The 23,129-nt window shown below is 35.1% G+C and overlaps 1 protein-coding gene across 2 annotated transcripts; it reads left to right on the top strand.

The window, feature by feature from the left end:
- Positions 1-1,112: 1,112 nt before the first annotated feature.
- On the top strand, positions 1,113-19,360 carry LOC143244021 (uncharacterized). 2 transcript variants are annotated; one of them, XM_076487969.1, is made up of 6 exons: positions 1,113-1,430; positions 7,440-7,575; positions 11,083-11,291; positions 14,842-14,970; positions 18,165-18,334; positions 19,015-19,360. In XM_076487969.1, exons 1-6 carry the CDS (start codon positions 1,251-1,253, stop codon positions 19,088-19,090), a joined length of 900 nt encoding a protein of 299 aa, XP_076344084.1. In that variant the 5' UTR covers positions 1,113-1,250; the 3' UTR covers positions 19,091-19,360. The 2 variants fall into 2 exon arrangements, with proteins under 2 accessions (XP_076344084.1, XP_076344085.1); XM_076487970.1 differs by lacking the exon at positions 18,165-18,334.
- Positions 19,361-23,129: the final 3,769 nt, after the last annotated feature.

Here is a 23,129-nt window from a genome sequence, read left to right as displayed (position 1 = left end):
ATCTTTAATTCGAAATGCAACAAAAATTACTGTTTTACAGGAAGGTCAAAGCCAAGCTGTTCACGGCATGCACTTCTCAAACATATAACTTTAATCTACAGATGCCTAAATTCTAGGATGGAGAGACCCCACGCCAGTTACAAAATTCATCAACAAATGATGTAGCTGTTTAGTTTGATTTATCATATGGGCAAGCCAGTTATCTTTTCTTCTTAAAAAAACAAAAAACAACACATAATGACCGAAAATGAGTTTGATCTCGGATGCAATTGAAATCGGTAGGTAGTTTTGTTATCTATTGTAGCGACGAACATTAACTGAAAACACTAAAAATATATATCCTCCTGTACCGTAAATGTACTGTCACCTAAACTACTGATCAGGTATATTTAAAGGTCGCAATTTCATGAGAAGTCAAAAGTTGACTATTCACTCATTTAAACCTTTCCTCAGACTTGAACCTTTTATCATACATAAAATATTTTCCTTTACAAAAAAGAACCGCAACAAAAAGATCAAATATCTGAGGCTAATTTAATGTCGAATATACAGTTTGTTTTTTTGAATTTCGCGCAAAGCTACTCGAGGGCTATCTGCGCTAGCCGCCCCTAATTTAGCAGTGTAAGACTAGAGGGAAGGCAGCTAGTCATTACCACCCACCGTCAACTATACAGACTATAATACTTATGGTTACAATGTTTCGCTAGGTTAACCTGGTATAATCAGGTAGATACTGTATACCCAAGAATAAAGAAGACTTGCATAATGGGCTACTTCCTTTAATTATTGAAAAACAGGCACCTGTTTTCGAAACTGGAAAATGATTGAATGAAAGGAAATCCGACAACATCAACTTTATACGTCTACATTATTTCTGTGAAAGATGATATATATGCTCCTGTAAGAACTTAACAACCGATACCAACGTAAAATAATTCATGACGATTATGGTTGTACATTATATTTATTTTTTTTTCTTTATAACTTGGCGATTTTAATTAAGCAATCCAAACTTTAAGTGAACTGAATAGAAATTAACAATGTATTTATAAAACATGACATTTAATTTCAAGTTTTGTAAGACACATCTTTTACAAATCTCCTCTTCCGCCAGAAGGAAGGAACTGTGAAGACAAGGCGGATGTCACACCCATAGACCTGAGATTTACTGTTACTACGGTACAATCAATAGATAAATATATTCAACAGACTTTCCACGTCCAATCCTTTTTTGAAATTCCCACTAGAAAATGCACACGTTTAAAGCGATTTCTTTTGTTTTGCTGGTTGAGTATTTTTTGAATGATAATTGGCATAAACTCCACTGTTTGGCTGAAGAGGAGGTTCCTGATTACTTGAAGTTGGTAGCTAGAAAGAAAGACAGCTTGTCGACTTCTTTACGGCCAACAGGCGCTTATAAAGTTTCAGAGGTAAGGGTTCGAAACGTATTTTCGATGTTTGTTTGTTTTGAATTTTGTGCAAAGCGACTACACGAGGGCTATCTGTACTACGTCCCTAATTTTGTAGTTTAAGACTAGAGTAATTACTACCCACCGCCAACTGTTGGGCTACTTTTTTTTACCAACGAATAGTGGGCCTGGCATGGCCAAGCGCGTAAGGCGTGCGACTCGTAATCCGAGGGTCGCGGGTTCGCGACCCTTTGTGCAAAATTCAAAACAAACAAACAAACAAACGAATAGTGAGATTGACCGAAACATTATAACGCTCCCACGGCTAAAAGGGTAAGTATGTTTGGTGCGACGGGGATTCGAACCCGCGACCCTCAGATTACGAGTCGAACGTCTTAACCCACCTGGCCATGGCGGGCCTAATGCATTTCTAACCTTTTTATAATGCATTGAGAAGGATGTGCACTTACCAATTTTTTTTTTTAAATGAATCCGACATTTTCCTTCCGTTTAACAAAATATAGATGAAGAAGTCAGTGTAAAATTAAGAGCGTTCACAGAAATTTCATTTGACTCATACGGATATTATTTTTAAAATTGTTAAACATAAAATTCAGAGTGAATGACCAGAATAATTAAAAACTAACTTTAAAGACAAATTGTAATTCAGTGAATGTTTAAGTAGTATTGGGGTAATGTTGACTGTTTTCATTATTTATTTATACTTTATAGTAATGTCGACTGTTTTCACTGTTTATTTATACTTTATGGTAATGTTGACTGTTTTCACTGTTTATACTTTATGGTTATGTTGACTGTTTACATTGTTTATATTTTATGGTAATGTTGACTGTTTTCATTATTTATTTATACTTTATGGTAATATTGACTGTTTTCACTGTATTTATACTTTATGGTAATGTTGACTGTTTTCATTGTTTATACTTTATGGTTATGTTGACTGTTTACATTGTTTATATTTTATGGTAATGTTGAATGTTTTCATTATTTATTTATACTTTATGGTAATATTGAATGTATTTATACTTTATGTTGTTGACTGTTTTCACTGTTTATACTTTATGGTAATGTTGACTGTTTTCATTGTTTATACTTTATGGTAATGTTGACTGTTTTCATTATTTATTTATACTTTATGGGAATGTTAATTGTTTTCATTGTTTATTTATACTATATGGTGATGTTGACTCTTTTCATTATTTATACTTTATGGTAATGTTGACTGTTTTCACTGTTTATACTTTATGGTAATGTTGACTGTTTTCATTATTTATCTATGCTTTATGGTAATGCTGACTGTTTTCTCTGTTTATTTATACTTTATGGTAATGTTGACTGTTTTCATTATTTATCTATGCTTTATGGTAATGCTGACTGTTTTCATTGTTTATTTGTACTTTATGGTAATGTTGACTATTTTCATTGTTTATATACTTTATGGTAATGTTGAATGTTTTCATTGTTTATATTTTATGGTAGTGTTGACTGTTTTCATTATTTATTTATACTTTTAAAATAAACGATAAAATATAATATAAATTATTTTAAACATCATGAACAATCACGCTAGCACAGAACAACTCCTTGAACCAAAGTAGTGTTTTTGGGTGGCATGGAACAATAAATTCCAGCGATCGGTTTTTGTAGGTTTTGTATAACCATTAGTAAGACCAGAATATGCTGTATCTAAATATGCAATTCGTTTGATGGCATCACATTTAAAAAGGGAGTTATAAACAGTCAAAGAGACAGACTTTCGGAGTGGTCGCACCATCTTAACAGCAACGGCCTTAGATACGAATTAATTATCTCTCACTCTTTTGTCTTTTAAGTTTCAAATCAAATTATGTAATCTGTTTTCGATATTCTGATTTGGTGATAGACTGCTACTACTATTACTACTCCACTTGTTAACGCAAAATCTATTTTTGAATCCTGCCATAGCACTTTTGAGTTTGATGGATTTGCTTCAACAAATGGTGCCAAAAACACCATCGTGGCTGCGTTCACATCTGTTACACAATAAACACTTTCATTAATTATGGGGTTTCTGCTGATGACACTGGAAACTGTAAATTAAATTTCTTTGTGGCATTATACGCTACATCCTATATACACATCCTCCAAGCTGAATAAGTCACTGAGTTTTTACGTTCAATTCCTGCCACTTGCCACTGATGTATTTATGGCTGAAGAAAGGATCCTGTGTTAATAAACCTAGCCAGGGGGCGTAGCCAGAAATGGCCATTTGGGGTGGGGGGGTAGTTTGAATGCTTGATGCAAGCGCCGCAGGCGCGAAGCTATGTTAGGGGTCCGGGGGCATGCCCCCCCAGGAAATTATTTAAATAAAAGCATAAAATAAAAGCCTGAATTATGCATTCTGAGACCACCTTTGGGGTATGTTTCAGAATGGCACATTGAGATGTTTGTCTTATTTTTTTAATCATAAATAAATATATAGGCCTATATAGATAATATATAACTTAAAGTTATCAGGCCCAGCAAAGTAGGCCTACATTCCTGTCATCAACATATAAAATATAGAGTCACTCAGGACAGTACAAAATATATGTATAGTGTCAATAATCTGTATTCAAATATCATGGACAGTGTATGTTCAGATTTCCTGGATTTCAAGAATTAACTTCACAAATAAACAGTGTGTGGCATCGTGGCCGGCTGGCAGCACCATGGCACTAACCTAGTACCATTGGCACCATCTATAGTGAATGATTCACAGTACAAAAATGTTCCCAGTCATTACAAGACTGTTGAAAGTATTTGCCACGCTGCCTGTGTTAACGAGCTCATTGGAGCGTTCGTTTTCAACTCTCAGAAGACCCAAAACGTATTTGAGAAATACCACCTCTGAAGTTCGATTGAATGGCCTGGTCTTATTATACTTTCACCGTGATATTAAAGTTGAACCACACTGTGTTGTAGATGTCCTGGCAAGAACGAATAGGCGTTTGAGCCTTTCATAGATATTCGATTGTATTTCTCTAGTTTTGACAAAACTTGCTGTATTAAAAAGTGTTCAATCAGAAATTTGCACTTGACCATTTGTTGTGTGTGAAATTATCTGCCATGCAATAACGGATCTTTATGAAACTTCACAGGTGGCAACTGAACTTGTCTAAAAAGTTTAGGTCCATGGGGGGTTTAACCCCCAACCCCCCTGGCTACGCCCCTGAACCTACCTTTAAAGAAAATTGAAATATGTCAATAATTAGTGATGTTAGCGATTTTAAACTAGAATTTCTTACTTTCAAACTTATGTTTCGTGACGATTTTAGTAGGTTGTTATCAAGAGATTATGCGATTATCAGGATGCTTTCTAGTATTAAAAATATGCCATCAACATTCTTATGTGTAACACGTTGCTAGGGAACTGACGTGAGCTCACTTTAATAACAAATTAAGGTACAGCTGTTGCTAGGAAAGGAGAAAGCCCGGCATGGCCAGGTAGTTAAGACGCTAAACTCGTAATCCGAGGGTCGCGGATTCGAATCCCTGTCACACCAAACATGCTCGCTCTTTCAGCCGTGGGGGCGTTGTAATGTTACAATCATCACCATTCATTGGTAAAAGAGTAGCCCAAGAGTTGGCGGTGAGTGGTGATGACTAGCTGTCTTTCCTGTAGTCTTATATTGCTAAATTAGGGACATACCAGCTTAGTAGGTTATCAAGGTTCTCTTTAGATCCAACACAATGAGAAGCTGCTGAAAAGAAAGGTCACATTCTAATCTATCAAGATAACTTTACGTGATTTTTCGTTTTGGAATACCATAAAACAGCTACAACAACTATACATTTCACTTTATCATAGCTAGTATAGAATACATTTTTCATCAAGTATATTGAAATTTTTTTAAAGTTTTCATGCTGGTATTCTGCACGTAGTAATGAAATTCTAGTTATTCAGAAGTTGAAATATAATTATATGCATCTCATTTTACTTAGGTAAAGGTTACTGACTGTAACGGTGAGAAAATTGCATTATTTTGGTCCTACGTTCTCCTAGCAACCGATGTTAAAGGGTGGTGCAGATATGTGTACAAATCGGTATGGGTTAGGGATTTTGCTCTCTTACAAGCTTATTTGGAATAGTCGGTTACATCTGCGTCATTTTATTCTAATATACCCGACTTGAAATATTTTGTCTGAAAAATACTACTGTCGCTGTTTTGTGGTACATTTTAGGAAAGATATATTTTTATGATGGAAGTCAGTCTGGTAAATAGACACTACACACGCTATTGTTAAGAAAGTTTTTCATTTGTTGTTGAACCTAGTTTCCAGAGTTTCTATTCGAAGTTATATTAATTTCAAATCTTCAGAAGCGACATTCTTCGTTGGATTATTGACGGACTTTTCACGTGTACCTGTTTCTGTTCTTTTATTGTCAATCGTATTGATGTCAAGTACATTTCTCGAGCATTATTCAGAAGAGGAGCTGTAATAAGTTTGGGCCAATAACAAGTGCCTATGGATGATAACCTAAAGAAGTCTGAAAGTTTGTACGCTTGATAACATTTCAAATCAGTTTATATTAAAACAGCTGGTTGTATTTGGTATTAGGTTAGCCTTATTAACCTTTAGCTCGACTAGTTTTTTTATAGTGTTACTATATCTTAGACAGGCAGCATTCAAATGAATGGCTTGGTTTTCCCAAGTTTTCCTGTTTATAAATATACAAAATCCTGATTTTTCTGTATCCAGAACAAAACACGTGTGTCGTCAAGGAGACTTCACGCTTATACTGCAAATTTGTGGGAAAATATCAGGTTTGTACTTCTAGTAACTCCAGTATCATATTTAAACGAGAAAACCATCAAACAGTTCAGAAATTTTGTTATTTATTTTGAATAGTTATCCGAATTCTTTTTTTTTCAAGAATCCCTCTAAATTAATTCAGTCTTGCCATGTTCTAAAACTTTTCTCAGAAAACATTCTAAAGCTATTCAGCGAAATTATGACAATGCACTCCAAAATTTTGGATTGTATGAATTATATATTCTATTGACACTTCTCATGTATTACTTAAATAAATTATTATTTGTGAAAAGTTGGTCTAACATTTTAAGGCTGTTCATGGCGAAACATGAGCCTAACTAATCTTGATTACTATTTTACATTCATTTACTTAACTCCAGGTTACTGAAGATTTTAATATTTATGTTAGTGTTTCATCCCACTCTGAATCGGTCTGTCAGATTTTCCTGTTTGATCACAGTTAAGGCAGAGGCTTATTGTCATTAAGGTGTCAAGATGCATTGTTATAACCACTCCAGAGTAATTATTATGAAGATGTCGAGAAAGAGTCTGTTTGTTTTTTCTAAATTTTCGCGTAAAGGGCTATCTGTCCCTATTCTAGCAGTGTGAGACTGGAGGGAAGGCAGCTAGTCATCACCATTCAACGCCAACTCTTGAGCTACTCTTTTACCAATGAATAGTAGGATTTACTGCCACATTATAACGCCCCCACGGCTGAAAGAACAGCATGTTTGGTGTGACAAGGATTCAAACAGACGACCCTTAATCATCTAGGCATGTAGGACTAAGAGAAATGATCAGATTCATAAAGATATCAAAAATCAAGATACATGTCACATTAAACATTATGAACTCATGAAATTCAAACATAATTGTAATTTAATATTTTACTTTTTAAACTTTCACTTAGTTATTTTTTTCCTATAATAATTGGAGTTTCATAGCAACTGAGCCTTTGATTACTTTTATTTTACGTTAGGGTTAAATCGTAACATATTTTGGACTTTAAAACAAATTGTTTAATCAAAAGTGTCATTTTAAAGGTTTATTTTCTATATTTTATTTAATTTTTCTCTTATATCTTGAAGGAGTTTTAACGGAACTTTATTATTTGAAAAAGTACCAGTTGGCATGACTGACACAAAAACAAGTTTCCATAACACTCTCCGAAATATGTGGAATATATCAGATGACAATGCTTTGTTTATAAACATTTTCCCACTTCTCCTACAGCAAATACAAAACATTATGAAACCATTATGGAATGCACATTGGAAATGGCTAGCTGAACAAGAGAAGCAGAATGCCTCTAACCATTCATCACGGTCAATTACAGATAAAAAATATTTAACCTCGAATATTCCAACAGGTACGTATTTTGTTAAATTTCTTGTTGTTGTTTCATAAAATAAAATAATGCTGGGTAATAATTTAGGTGCCAGTAATAAAAAGCTGAATAAATTTGTTTCTGAGTCGCGTGTAGCCTAATGGTTAGCATTCCGGGCTATGTATCTAAAGGTCTAAAGTTAGAGAAATGATTCAATGCTGAAGATGCCTCCGCATTTTCAACTGTATTTATAACTGCATAAGTTAATTTTACTATTCGACTGCTTAGTAGCTATAACCTAGCCATGGTTAGGCCTGAACTCTAAGGGCCTTTAAGCTGACCGTTTAATTTATGTATCATATGATGAGCAGTTCAAACTGCAAATACTAAAATATTTTGATCGTAGATGTGAATTCTCAAATATATTTAGAAACACCAATTATTTACTATTTAATAAACAAAGTTGTTTACGGCTACAAGTTTACATAGGTGGCACTTTATAGCGTGTAATAAAACCGAAAATCTTTTTACAGCAAATTGTGTTAAAATCTTATCATAATCATGTGAAATGTTTAAAAGAATATGGTGGCGCCACCTCATTCTGGAAACAGCAAACTCGCGCTGCCTGAGCATGAGATTTACCTTGTGTGTGTGAAGGGTGAAGAGCCACACTTACACGTAGGTTAAATAGGCAGCTGCTAGGGCGTCAAATTGAAGAAATATCGCACAAAAGCGCAAAAACAATTTGATAAATTATGTTTAATTTCATTTTATAATGTGGAGATGACGCAAACAGCCATACCAGATCGATCACATGATTAATGATGTAATTTAACTAACACACGAGATTCATTTCGGGAAAGACGACGTGGAGATGGGGTGGCAAAAAAGAAAACAACACGCAATCTGCCGAGAGTGTGTGAGCAGGAAATATATCCACAGACGTGGTTGAATTTTAATTTCCTTTTATGTTATATAAACACCGGATGTGAAAAGAGTAAAATAATAAATAAAAAAATGCTGTTTTTTTTTTTAATGCACTAATATACACCGTTGCTCTGATGCACCAGAAATGCGTTCGGTTTTTATTATTCACACCCTTGTAACACACACATCTGTAATATATGTGGTCTACTAATTAGTCTTATGACAGTATGAAATGCCCTTCGAACAGAAACCATAGGCTTTCAGTGTTACTAGTTTTTAAACATTTAAACATTTGCTTCCATTTCGTGTTTCTATTAAATAAAAAACATTGGGTTCCTCCTGTCGGTCGATAGTAAGTTATAAGGACTTACAATACTCAAATCGGGGATAGCCAACCCATTGTGGCTTTGCTCTAAACAAAGAAACAACAACGAAAACTAATAATAACCTCCAGAAGGTCACACTAACTAAATTTTTAGGACTCTCCACCGAGATATGAAAAAGTACATTTGCACATTTGATATGGTCAAAGTACTACGCTCCAACTACTGGTTCAGAAGTACAATAATAATAATAACCGTTACTTAAGTGCTTTGTTTGTTTATGGAATTTCGCGCAAAGCTTAGTTGTAGCCGAACTTAATTTTGAAGTTATACGCTAGAGGGAAGCCAATGTATCAACACCACCCGCTGCCAGCTCTTTAACTATTTATTTTTACCAGAAAATAGTGTGAATAATCGTAACATTACAAAACTTTGACGGCTGAAAGTTTCAGCATCATTAATGACGGGACTCGAACCTTTGACTCGTAGATTGCTACAACCACTAGGTCGTGCCAGGCCTTCGGATGAGTGTCACTGTCACTAATGTTTAGATATGTTTGTAGAATTCTCGAAAATTTCAGGGATTAAACTTTTTAGCGCGAAGCTATATAACGAGTTATGTGTGCTCCACCCACTAATTGCTGCATTACGGATGAACTGCAAGTGTACGTACATGGAGCTTCAAAATCAGGTTTTCTCTTTGTTTTTTGGTTTGACAGTTTTTTCACCATACTCGATTAACTGTAGATTTTTGCACTTTTTATTTTTTGACTGCAAATATTCTTACACACAGTCGTCTCTAATTTTGAGCTAATAGATGGGTTACTTTTATCTTATCGAATGGTGGGATTTAACCGTCACTTTCATAGCGCTCTCATGGCTCCACAGCACGGAATCCTCTTTTACGACAACGTGATCCAAACCATAAACCTCCAGATTCACAATCCAGGCACATAAACTACTAGACCACATGCAACCAACCCACAAACCAACCCTAACCTTTATCTCTTTTCGCGCCTATGTTGATACCAGTTTGTGACAATAGTTAAATTATGTTTCGTCTTTTCTGTTTTTATTTTTCCTCAGAAGGAGAATAGTGAACTATTTGAAAGCGGTCGAGTTTTGGGTCTTGTTTGAAAACCGTGTTCGTTTCTTTGTAGTTCAGCACAAAGCGACATTATGGGATATTTGTGCTCTGCCAACCACTGGTGTCGAAACTCGGTTTCAATAAGTCCGCAGACATATTGCTGTGTCACTGTGGTGGGCGTGGGGCAAGAATATGTTGAATACGCACAAAGCAGATAAATAACTTATCATGTTACTTATCACTCATGTTTTGTTATTTTCTTTTTGTAAATTCCAACAACAACCTTCCGAAAAATATTCACGACTTTTGTTCATGTTTATTCATTATCTGGTTCTCTTCATAAATAGAAGAACATTGGAACAATCACGTTTTTTTTTCTCGTTATTCTCAGGATATAAATACGTAATCCAGGAGGTGATAGGGTGAAAGGGGCTTTTAATCTTTCAGTTACATCTTATGTCCCCCCCAAACAAAATAAAACAAAACATGGTCCGGCATGGCCAAGCGTGTTAAGGCGTGCGAGTCGTGATCTGAGGGTTGCGGGTTCGCATCCTCGTCGCTCCAAACATGCTCGCCCTTTCAGCCGTGGGCGCGTTATAATGTGACGGTCAATCCCACTATTCGTTGGTAAAAGAGTAGCCCAAGAGCTGGCGGTGGGTGGTGATGACTAGCTGCCTTCCCTCTAGTCAGATAGCCCTCGAGTAGCTTTGTGCGAAATTCAAAAACAAACAAACAATCTTATCTTCTATAAAAGTATATTTTAATTAGAGGTCTCTGGAGGGCCCGCTGCTTTAAAGCAGCATATTTAGCCTTCAATATAAATAGATTCTAATCTATATTTCTGGAGGGCCCGCTGCTTTAAAGCAACATATTTTACATTCAATGTTAATAGTTTGTTTGTTTTTGAAATTCGCGCAAAGCTACACGAGGGCTATCTGCGCTAGCCGTCCCTAATTTAGCAATGTAAAATTAGAGGGAAGTCATCACTACCAACCGCCAATTCCTGGGCTACTATTTTACCAATTAATAGTGGGATTTACCGTCACATTATAACACCCTCATGCCTGAAAGGGTGCACATATTTGGTTTAATGTAGATTCCAACCCGCGACCCTCAAATTACGAGTCGAGCGCCCGAACCACCTGGCTATGCCCGGGCCTGATTTCCGTGGAGAAAATGGAGAAGGTTTGAATGTTTAATAATATTTTCCAGGGATGGAAGACTGCAAGAATCGTAATATAATGGAATCGTTCCACAGAGAGGCCTGTGGGATACCAAAGGACACATCTGTGGACATCACAAAATCTCCAGATGTTTTGCATGTCATACCAAAAAGCATTACAGTAAAGAGATGCGGTGGGGAATGCCAAAATTCCAAGATGTCTTGCGTACCAATTGAAGCAGAAAAAATATCTGTACCCGTAAGTGTTAATCTGTAATCTTGAAAGTGTATTATATAATATCTAATCATATTTTACGTTTGTGCTTCGACTAAAATAAATAATTCCAAAATTATTCGATTTTTATAATTTGATATCATTGTATTCATTGAAATTTTGTTTGGGATGGTACTGTTATGTTTGTTTGTTTGTTTCTGAATTTCGCGCAAAGCAACACGAGATCGTCCCTAGTTTAGCAGTAATAGATCAGAGGAAAGGCAACTAGTTATCACCAACCACCGCCAACTCTTGGGCTGCTCTTTTACCACTGAATAATGGGACTGATTGTAATATTATAACGCCCCCACGGCTGAAGAGGCGTGCATGTTCTGTGTAACGGGAATTCGAACCCGCGACCCTTAGATTGCGAGTCGAGCGCCATGACCACGCCGGGCCGTTATTATTATGATTACGTAAATACGATAAATACAATTTAAATCAATAATAATAAGCACGGAAATTTTTGTAAAACAAATACAAAAAAGAGGAAATTCAAAATGTGTTTTTTTAATTTAGCGGTGTGTAATTATTTAGGGGCCACTAAAATAATAGTAAATAACACAAAATGGATAAAAAATAGTGATCACAATGACAGAAATATACGAAATAGGAAAATCAAAATAACTTAGAACAAAAGTGTATTTTGTTATGTTTTGGACTTAAGTTACGTAAGTCAGACCTAACGTGCGAAGAGAATCACGAAAGAGTACAGCATGACCTAGAGGTTAGGGCTCTCGAGTCGCAACCCATGACTGAATATTGCGCCCTTTTAGCCGTGAGAGCATTGTAAAGTCACGTTCAAGCGCAGCATTTATTAGTGAACAGTAGTTCCAAGAGTTGGTGATAAAGCAATGAGAACTAGTCCATATCATCTAAGTGTATTACAGTGGTACCTCGGTTCTCCAACGACTCCCTTCTCGAACAATTCGGTTTTCGAACATATTGTTTGAGAAAACAATGTCTCGGTTGTCGAACATAAACTCGGTTCCCGAACCAAACTGTCGTGGCCTGAACCCCCAAAATAACCCGAATGATGACCCGAACGACCCTTCGACCATTTTCGGCCCACGTCAAGCTTGCTCAAAACACTTTACCCGCACCTGTCGCTCAGTCCTCACCCCCGCTAAAATCTGCTGTGAACGTTCTCGTTTTTTTTGTTGCTTTTCTAAATATTCTGATTAAATAAGCCACCATGGGGCCAAAGAAGGATAATGAAAGCAGTAAACCAAAATGAAAAGTCGTTAGAGCCACAATAGAGGTGAAAAAAGATCTCATAGCGAAGTATGAGAGTGGTGTTCGTGTGTCTGACCTTGCTACATAGTTTGGAATGGCGAAGTTTACAATCTGCACCATACTGAAAAATAAAGAGGTCATCAAAGGAGCTGATGTTGCAAAACGAGTGACAGTGCTTACGAAACAAAGATCACAAACAATGGAAGAGGTAGAAAAACTGTTGTTGATTTGGGTAAACGAAAAACAGTTAGCTGGTGATAGCATTTCTGAGACCATCATTTGTGAGAAAGCAAAGCAGTTGCATGCTGACTTCCTGAAAAACACCCCTGGAATGAGTGCTGATACAAGTGATGCCTTTAAGGCTAGTAGGGGGCAGTTTGAAAAATGTAGGAAGTGAAGTGGCATACATAGTGTGGTGAGACATGGGGAGGGTGCCAGTTCTAACAAAGACACTGCTGATAAATTTGTTAGGGAATTTAAAGATTATGTAGAAACTGAGGGTTTTATTCCCCAACAAGTGTTCAACTGTGATGAGACAGGCATCTTTTGGAAAAAAAAATGCCAAAGAGGTCCTACATCACCAAGGAGGAGAAGTCACTGCTAGGACACAAGCCAATGAAGGACAGGCTACCTCTATTGTTATGTAGTAATGCAAGTGGGGACTTAAAATTTAAGCCTTTGCTTGTGTACAATTCTGAAAACCCGAGGGTTTTTAAGAAAAATAATCTGAAAAGTAAACTAATGTCATGTGAAGGGCTAATAGTAAAGCATGGGTAACCAGGCAATTCTTTATGGAGTGGGTCCATGAAGTGTTTGCCCCAAGTGAAAAGAATTACCTCACGGAAAAACAGTTGCCACTGGAGGTCTTTCTTGTGATGGACAATGCATCTGCTCACCCACCAGGCTTGGAGGACGGGTTGGTGGAGGAGTACAGTTTCGTTACGGTGAAGCTCTTGCCCCCTAATACGACTCCTCTCATTCAGCCCATGGACGAACAGGTCATATTGAACTTTAAGAAACTCTACACCAAAGTACTGTTTCAAAGGTGCTTTGAAGTGACCTCTGACACAGAGATAACCCTCAGAGAGTTCTGGAAAAATCACTTTAATATCCTCCATTGCTTGAGAATCATAGATAAAGCCTGGAGGGAAGTGTCTTTGAGGATCATGAACTCAGCCTGGAAGGAATTGTGGCAAGACTCAGTAGCAGATAGAGACTTTGAAGGCTTTGAGGCTGAGCCTGTTGTCGAGGGTATTGTCTCACTAGGCAAATGTATGAGCTTGAATGTGAGTGATGATGATGGAGGAGTTGGTGGAAGACCACAACACTGAGCTCACCATGGAAGAACTCCAAGACCTTCAGAAGGAGCAGCAACAGAAGGCAACTGAGGAAGTGTCTTCAGATGAGGAGGATGTTCCTAGTTCACTAATCAAGGACATGTGTGGAAAATGGGGAGAGTTACAAAGTTTTGTGGAAAAATTTCACCCTGACAAAGCTGTAGCAAACCGCAGCATAAACCTTTTCAATGACAATGCCATGTCTTACTTTAGAAACATTTTAAAATGCAGGCAGAAACAAACCTCATTAGACAAGTTTTTAGTGAGAAATAGGTCCAGTGAGTCTCAAGCAGGTTGTAGGGGTGCAAAGAGACAGAAAAGAGAAAGAACCCGGAAGGAGAGTTACCTGACGTTTTTATGGAAAAACAATAATAACCCTCCTACTCTCCACGTTCCTCACCACCTTTCACTTACACCATCAGCTCTCCTCAGCACAGGTAAAGTGCAGTTAAATTTTCATTTATTGTTTTTTTATTTTTTTTATAGTTTTTGTGGTTGACTTTATGCATGTAAATATTATTATACAAGTATAAATAAGCAATATTTTTATTTAAAATGCTTCATAATGCGTAATTTTTGGAGGTCTGTAACGGATTAATTTAAGTTACAGTATTTCTTATGGGAAAAATTGATTCTGTTTTTCGAACAGCCTTCTGGAACGGATTAAGATCGAGAACCGAGGTACCACTGTATTTTTATTCCTTTGTATTTCAAACTACTAGAGCAGATGGTCCTGCAGCTTCGTACGAAAAAAGAGAAAGAGAATGATAAACTCTCGGTTTAAGAGACCAGTTACGCTAATTACTAGTTCACACTGCCATTTGTTATACTGATAATGGAAAAAACAAAAAATCTAATCGTTATATGTACCTGCAACTAAAACAACTAAAAGTTTTACTAATTTTAATGCACTGTTTATAATTCTTGACTGAAAAAAATGTGTATATCATTATTTCTTACAGGTAATTGAACTTAGGTTTAATACCGAAAGAGGTATATTTGATCAACATTGTGGTATGGCCTACGTGGAAAAACACATTCGCTGCAGGTGCGAGTGCACTTTAAAGCCAAGTAATTGCAGCAACAAACAAGTGAGAAAAATTCACTATAATTAATTAATTAAAAAGGCTTTTGTTTTGTAGCTTTCCTGTTAGAGCTGATGGAGGAGTAAATTACTATCTTCATACAAATAGCAAAACATAGTGTTTAGGGACAGAGAACCTGTTGGTCCATCTTGACTGCCTCATCCTATAAGCCAAACTAAAACTATTAAATTTAAAAAAAGTAAAACCAGCCCTTATAATTGATATACCTATCAAGCTTTCTTTTAAACTCACTCAAATTTTCTTCTTCCATAACACCTGAAGGCAACCATTTCAATAGACCAACAACTCTATTAAAAAATAAAATTGTCTTGTCTGAAGACAGTTTCTACCATGCCTGAATCTATATTCGTGTCTCCTAGTTCCATAATTTTCGTCAAGTATGAAAAATGTTGATGCAACATTATCAATTCCTTTTACAATTTAAACACTTCAATGAAATCCCCTTTTTCAAGAGAAAACAATTATAAAGATCCCGTGTGACAACCCCTTCTTTCCAAGTACGATTTTAGTAACCCTTACCAACAATTCAATGTTTTTCCTAAGGTAAGGAGTCCAAAACTGAATGAAATACTCCAAATGTGGCCTCACCAATGATCTATACAATGAAATTATAATCTCTTTAGACTTATATTCTATATTCAATATTTCTGTATGTACAACCTAAACTCCTATTTGCCCTACTACTACTAACAGTACACTGACTGGATGGCTTTAGAGACTGATTGACCATTAATCGAGATTCTTTTATTCGGTGACACTGTTCAGGTTATTTCCATCAAAATTATACTTATAATTCAAATTATAATAACCAACAAATAGTGCAATGGTCCTAAGACTAAGCCTTGATATACACCATTTGCAACATTAATTCAGTTTGATTGAACTCCATTTATAACAATCCTCTGCTTTCTCTCACTATGCCACTCGTCTGTCTAATTAATTAAATTATCCCTAACATCAAGAGATAAGTTTCTTTACAAACCTTTTATGTGTAATTTCGTCAACTACTTTCTGAAAATCCAGATACACCATATCCACAGCTTTATCCTCGTCTACATACGTATTAACATTTTCAAAGTATATGAAAAGATTAGTTAGGCATGATTTTCCTTACGTTAAACAATGCTGACTATCCAATAAAATTCTAAATATTGTTAAATGACTTTGCAAAATATTTTTATCAGACCACGAGCTTTATCATTCTTTAAACTTCCCAATTTCATTATGACAAGCTCATAATTTATGTAGTTATCCTGTTTAACTTTGTTATCATCTATTAGTTGTTCAAGATAAGAAACACTATTTGTCTTCATTAGTAAAAACTGAAAAAAAGCACAATTTAGTAACCTCGCCATTTCATCCTTTGCCATCCCTTAAGTGTCATATTTTATCAGTCCTAATGTTATGTTTATCCCTAGCGTACTTTAAAAATCCTTACTATTAATTATTATGTTTTCAGCCAATTTTTTTTCACCAAGGTCCTTTTGGTTTGACCAACTTTATTGTTCTTCTACAAGTAAATGCATTTCTGATGCTTTCTTTTATTTTACCTCTCGTACCCTTTGTAAGCCAACCTAGTTTGTTACTTGTAACTATCCTTTTCTTTCTTAAGTAGACAAACACGCTCGCCATCCCAGCCGTGGGGGCGTTATAATGTCACGGTCAATCCCACGATTCGTTGGTAAAAGAGTAGCCCAAAAGTTGGCGGTGGGTGGTGATGACTAGCTGCCTTCCCTCTAGTCTTACACTGCTAAATTACGGACGGCTAGCGCAGATAACCCTTGAGTAGCTTTACGCAAATTAAAAAACAAAACAAAACAAAAAACAAACAACTCTTTAGTAGACGAAAGAGCTTCAGATGAAATTGTATTCTACATTCACAGTTTAAGGCTTATTCTGCTCAATAAGATTACTTTAAAAAAATGTCAGCCCGACAACCGTGAAGTCCAGTACTGTTACTAACAGTAAAAATAAAATTTGGTGGAAAGCTTCAAGCTTTCATTTATTTCCATTAAAATGTTTAGTTGAAATAGCCACGCTACACTATGTTTGTTCTAGTCGTTTTATTGAAATATTCAGGTCACGTGAAAATCGAAACATGGTCGTTTGATTATATACTTAAGGGATGACAATGTTTTAGCAAGTATAAACTCACACTGTAGGATGGGCAAAAATATTCTTAAAACGAAATCTAAAGTGCACACTTAACAAATGTTATTGAAAGTAACAAAATACGAAGTGTGACTCTTTTTTTGAGTTAGAAAATGTGGCAATAAGGGTTATAATCTACTTATATTTTAAAAACTGAAATGCAGGTATGCTTTTGACCACCTGTCTGATAGGTCATAAGTGTAAGAGAGTGAATTTATGGACTCTTCTACTTCTCGCACTTTGTAGTTATACTACGGTGAAATGTATACTCCTGCCCTCTACACAATTCAGTATTTATAACATTGTACTAAAATCGCTGGTATTATTCTTATGCAGAGGCACTGAAACACTCAACCATTTTTTTCTGGGCTTCAATTTAAAAATATTTCCCAGAAAAAAAACGTCAGTAAATTACTTTACATATTTTTAAATATCTGCTATCGTAATATTTTCGAAGATCTAATAACTCACTATAATAGCTTTGAGACCCTCTTTCGAGCTATAACTCCAGTTGAGAAACTGTGTTCTAATGAATACATAGGAATGAGAAGAAATCATAACGTGGCTTGTTTTGAATTTTGAGCAAAGTTACATGATGGCTATCTTCGCTAGCTATCCCTAATTTAGCAGTATAAGACTAGAGGGAAGGGAGCTAGTCAATACCATCCACCACCAGTACTTGGGTTACTTTTTTAGTAACGAATAATGTGATTTACTGAAACATTATGATACCCCGACGGGTGACTGTGTTTAGCTATAGATTTTTCTAGACCAACCACGACGTTAAAGTCTTATGTATTGTTCTATAACCCATACATAACAGTAAAAAAATATTAATTGTGGTAAACGAAACAATAATCTGATCTAATTAAGTTTTTTTCTTCATCTCGATTTGTAAAAAAAATCTTTACGTTACAGAAAAACAAAACAATATTATTTTCGAAATTTGCGAAGCTGAATCATGGAAAATTTGAAACACTTTTTATGAAGTATAAATTCTCAGGCCTTAGTTTATATATATTTTATAGAAGTTTGTTAAGGATGATTGTCGATGTATTTGCCGAGATGATTCCAATATGAAACACTGCTTGTCGTCAAACGGGAAGTTTTGGGATAATGAATCATGCCAGTGCCGTTGTCCAACTTTAAACCACCGCATGTGTTCAACAGGATTTTATTATGACCTACAAAGCTGCAGGTAAGTGCAACTCTTTGTCACTGTAAGAGTGGAACTAGGGGTGAGGAGTGGATTACCTAAAGTTTAGGGGCTTACGTTGCCAAACATTTGGGATCCAACTCCTCTGGCAGACAGAATACCGATAGCCTATTACGGAACTTTACGCTGATAAACAAACAAACAAATCCATCCAGCATCAACCAAAAATAATTTCTAGAGGCTTTTTATAGTTAGTATTTTTTTTCAAATACTTCTTTTTTTAAAGAACTGTAAGAGATCGAATTAAAATTCGAAGGGGGAGAGCGTGGTTGATGTTTTGAATTAAACTCAAAGCTACATAATGGGCTATCTGTGCTCTGCCCACCACGGGTATTAAAACCCGGTTTTTAGCATTTTAAGTCCGCAGACATGCCGCTGAGCCACCGGGGACGTGGCTTATTTGATCTAACGAAGCGAGAGAACGTGCGCCAAAGGCGTTTCCACCATATCCGGCATCTAGGGCTCGTCTTAGGACCATGGAAGCTTGTGGGTTCTAAGAATAATTTTCCTAATTTCCATGCATTTTTTACTCGTATGTGAGGAGGCTCTACTTCGCTTCCCACGCCAACTGTTTTCTCTCCTAGCTAGACACGTTCATAATTTTGTTTTGAATTAGTTAACATTTTTGAACATGTTTATTCATGTATACTTGTTACTTCCAGATGCGTCCACGACAACGAACTTAAGACCAGCAGTTGGCTCAGAAACCTCATCCAAATAATTCGTATGAAAAACTAAAAGCGATTTTCGCCACTGCAGACACTAACTTTTGTGATTAAAAAAACTAAACTGACTGCATTTTATCTACATTCTGTTTAAAAGCTCGTGGAAGAACTCTACAAATAGTACTTTTTTGTTGATATTAATATTTTAGCTGGTAATATTGTAATTAATATTTTCCTTTCTTGTTAACTCTTCTGCATTTAGATTTATTTTATAAAAGGTTCGAGTTTTCGAAAATCATGTTTGCCAATAAAAAAATCAATTTATAAATACCGATAACCAAAACAATGTTTTTTCTGTGTATGAAAATGAAAAAAATGATAATTTTCAATTTTCAAAGATAAAATTACAAACTGACAAGCGAATATTGCTGTATTAAAATAACAATAAAACAAACAGATAAGAATCTATAATGAATGAAAACCATAAAAATTTTTAAAAGCCAGACCCAACCATGAAATTTTGAAATGTTAACCATTTGTAGAATTATTTAATTTCAATGACCGAAACGAGAGAGGATTTACAACTCCTATCGCCGTTGCTCTGATTAAACAATTTAATAAAGGCAAACACTGCTACTACAGTTCCTAAATTACAAGATATTTGTTATTTTTGAATTGAATATTTTAAAAGATCCATTTCAGATACTTATGCTGTGAAAACACAAAGCCAAACTACTTTATGATTTTTCTCCTCTCTTTCCAATTTTTATTTTTAGGGATTTTCGTGGCTATGTAGTTAGTCTGGTGAATTATGGATCCAAGAATATCCTGATTGGCATCCAGTTATCAAATTCTGCACTTTGGGGCTGTGAGAATGTTATAAATGTAACAGTCAATTCCACTATATTCTATTACACTAAGAAATAGGTATGAGGGCTGTTGACTATATTATTCCTTCCACTCCAGTGCATCAGTTAAAAGTTAAGGATGGATAGCAAAGATAGCCCTTGCATAGCTTCGTATGAATATCTAAGTATTTCTTTTTAGTGATATTCTGGAATTCCTCATTTGATTCAATGAATATTTAAAGAATTACTCAGCCAAACTTATCAACTAAAGTTCTTATATTAAGATATAAGAATCAAAATCCATATTTGCATTTAATAATTAAATTCACAATAATCACCTTGTACAAAATAATGTTTATTTAATACATAAAACAACAGGACAAAGAAAAGTGTGCAGAATGTGAAATGAAAATCATTTGGAATTCTGTCAGTGGAGGCATTAGATACAAGACAAAGACTATGGGCTCCAATGACATACTCCAGTAAAAGGTTCAATAACATTTAAGAGAGAAACAATCTTGGCCCATGGGATAACAAGCACATGAAATAAGATCGGTTCTGAGCAAGGCAAGTTTTCCATATGTGAAACTTCAAATCGACTCTATAGCACGCTTATATTTTTAAAATTAAGATTAAATCTTTTTGGAGTAAGCATGATAAAGAAAATATGTTAGTTTTACAAGTACCATAATCATTTCTATGGAATCAAAATGCAGCGCAGATTAGATAATTAACATTATTTTGAATATTGACTGTTGTGCCAACAACAGATACTGAAACCTGGTTTTTACCATCTAAGTACAAAAACCTACTAAACTACTGGGGGGAGGGGCTAATTCTAAATACATTTGTATGTTCACTGATCAACTTTAGTGTTTTCCATATTCAGTAGCAATTTTGTAATGTAGTTGCCATATAAACCATTACTTATTGATGTTATGACAGCCCCTTGCATCTCAACATTAAGTTTTATATGCACATAATATTGATATATCAAAATTTTTATTTTAAATCAACCAATTCAGCTGTTTACCTTTCTGGAAATTACGTTAAGAAGAATGAAAATAAATATGTATATTGGCAGACAGAGAAAACACATGACATTACTGTATTTTAAGGTACTCAGAAAGGAAAAATTTATAATTAAGATGCTGTGGTCCTACTACCTATAAATGTTAAACTAATCTGATACAATTATAGGACAGATATTGTTATATGAGGATTATAAAAAAACTATACCTTACCAACTGATTGTTTGGAAACCTAAGGCTCTACCTTATAGATCTGTACTCCCAAAAGTACGACCATTCAATGACTCACTTCCTTTAACTTTCCACATTCTTCAAGAACTTTGTGTAAAACTAGTGATGGAGTGACATAAATCCTTCAGTTTAGACATTGACAAATGTAGCCGAAAATCAAGATTTACAAATACTGCTGAAAATTGTGATGTTTTTTATTTTTATTACATGATTATTATGTTGATGTAAGCAGTCTGAAGGCTGAAATGTATTGACACTAAATTCATGTACTGCAAGATGATTATGTTAGTGAAAGCAGTCTGCAGTATTGTTTGTTTCATAAAATTTTAAAGGGACAAAAAGAAGTTGCTTAACCCATAAAGGAAGCCCCCTTCCAGCTCTTGACTACAACCACCCCTTACTATTTGTGTATTGATACAATCTTTTCTTGAGCTCAGTTAAATTTTCTGCATCCACCACCTACAAAGGTAGCTCAATCCAAAAACCAACCACCCTGCTTGAAAAGTAAGACTGTCCAAACTGCAGACAACTCCTACATTGCCAAAATTTGAATTTATGACTCTTTGTCCTGTGGTTTTCACTGTTAAACACAAAAATGTTGACACCCTTAATAATTTTAAATACCTCAGTCAAATTCCCACTGACACTTCTCCTCTCCAGTGAAAACAAGTTTCAAGATTTTAGTCTCTTCTCATAGGACAATCTAACCATCCCAGGTGTCATCTGAGTGGCTCTTCTCTGAACCTTCTCCAACAATTAAATGTCCTTCTTGAGAAAGGGAGCCCAAAACTGTACTCCTATTAGCCTATTGTTAAAATGTTGTTAATAATTCCAATTGAGCTCTTGGGTCAAAATCTAACACAAAACTGAAGCTGTCATTGAATCAACCTTATAGATAAATTCTAGTATATGAAACATGCCATTATCATTGTCAAGACTATTAAATACTGTTAAATGTGTGTGTGTATGTATGTAATTATATATATATACAGGGTGAGCCAAAAGTAGGTGGACAGCATTTGGAATAGTTTTATGTATCGGTTATATTAATGCAATTGTATATTATAACTATGTTGCAACTATATTATTTGTGTTATATAATTACAATTTTATAATTACATTTATTTTAATTTAATCTGTTTTCTTTTTTTTTTAGATTGTTAATAGAACCCATAATGTCAAATACTTTAAATACAGATAAAAGAATATGGGTGTTAAAAGAGTATTGGAAATCTCTTTTAGGAAGGAAAACAATTTGAGCATTTGCATTAATAAATAACATTTTATTTTCATTAATATAATTGTCTTATTACATATAGTTGTACGTATACGTGATCTCTAAATAAATGTTTTTTTACTGTCCACCTACTTTTGGCTCACCCTGTATATCCACTTGTTGTTCTGTGATTTGAATACAACCTAAAACATAGTTGCTTCTAAGACTTAACATTTTTAATCATATTCTATTGCACTCTCAATTAATCTTGTTTAAGAACCTCATACAAGGGCTATCTATGCATAGCTATTTCTAGTTTGTATAGATACACTAGATGGAAGATAGCCAGTCAAAAGCATTCACCACCAGCTCTTGTCTAACCAAATAGGAGGATTTGACTATCACTTTTATAATGCACCCATAACTCCAGTTTTTTTTGTGGGTTCCAGATACAAATCATTAATACAAGCAAAAATAATAGTATGACAAACACCCTACACTTGCTACATACAATGCCACTGATGCCTTTCTCTAATGCATTTATATTTATTAGTGATGGTTTGTTACTTGATGTGAAATATAGAATACATCAGCTGGTTTTGGGGTTGGGAATAACATGGTGTTTGAGAGAAGCTAATTATTTGTAAATTAATATAGTATAGAATAAATTAAGCTGTAATGTGAAACATTACTTCTCTAAAACGTTTCTATGTACAGGTTTTTTTTAAGAGCCAACATAAAACACAGGTGTGAGAGGAGTTATTGGTTTTGTTAATTTTCATATTT

Source organism: Tachypleus tridentatus, chromosome 2 (genome assembly GCF_004210375.1).
Source record: "Tachypleus tridentatus isolate NWPU-2018 chromosome 2, ASM421037v1, whole genome shotgun sequence".
Lineage (NCBI taxonomy): Eukaryota > Metazoa > Arthropoda > Merostomata > Xiphosura > Limulidae > Tachypleus > Tachypleus tridentatus.
Note: the sequence above shows the minus strand (reverse complement) of the source record. Positions and strands in the feature narration are given on the sequence as shown.

What these genes read in the sequence shown, in the direction of transcription:
- LOC143244021 (XM_076487969.1), top strand. Translation starts at nt 1,251, where the DNA reads ATGCACACGTTTAAAGCGATTTCTTTTGTTTTGCTGGTTGAGTATTTT. An exon ending in AACCTCGAATATTCCAACAG is followed by an intron (nt 7,576 to 11,082) that starts GTACGTATTTTG and finishes AATATTTTCCAG; the next exon opens with GGATGGAAGACTGCAAGAAT. An exon ending in GTAATTGCAGCAACAAACAA is followed by an intron (nt 14,971 to 18,164) that starts GTGAGAAAAATT and finishes TATATTTTATAG; the next exon opens with AAGTTTGTTAAGGATGATTG.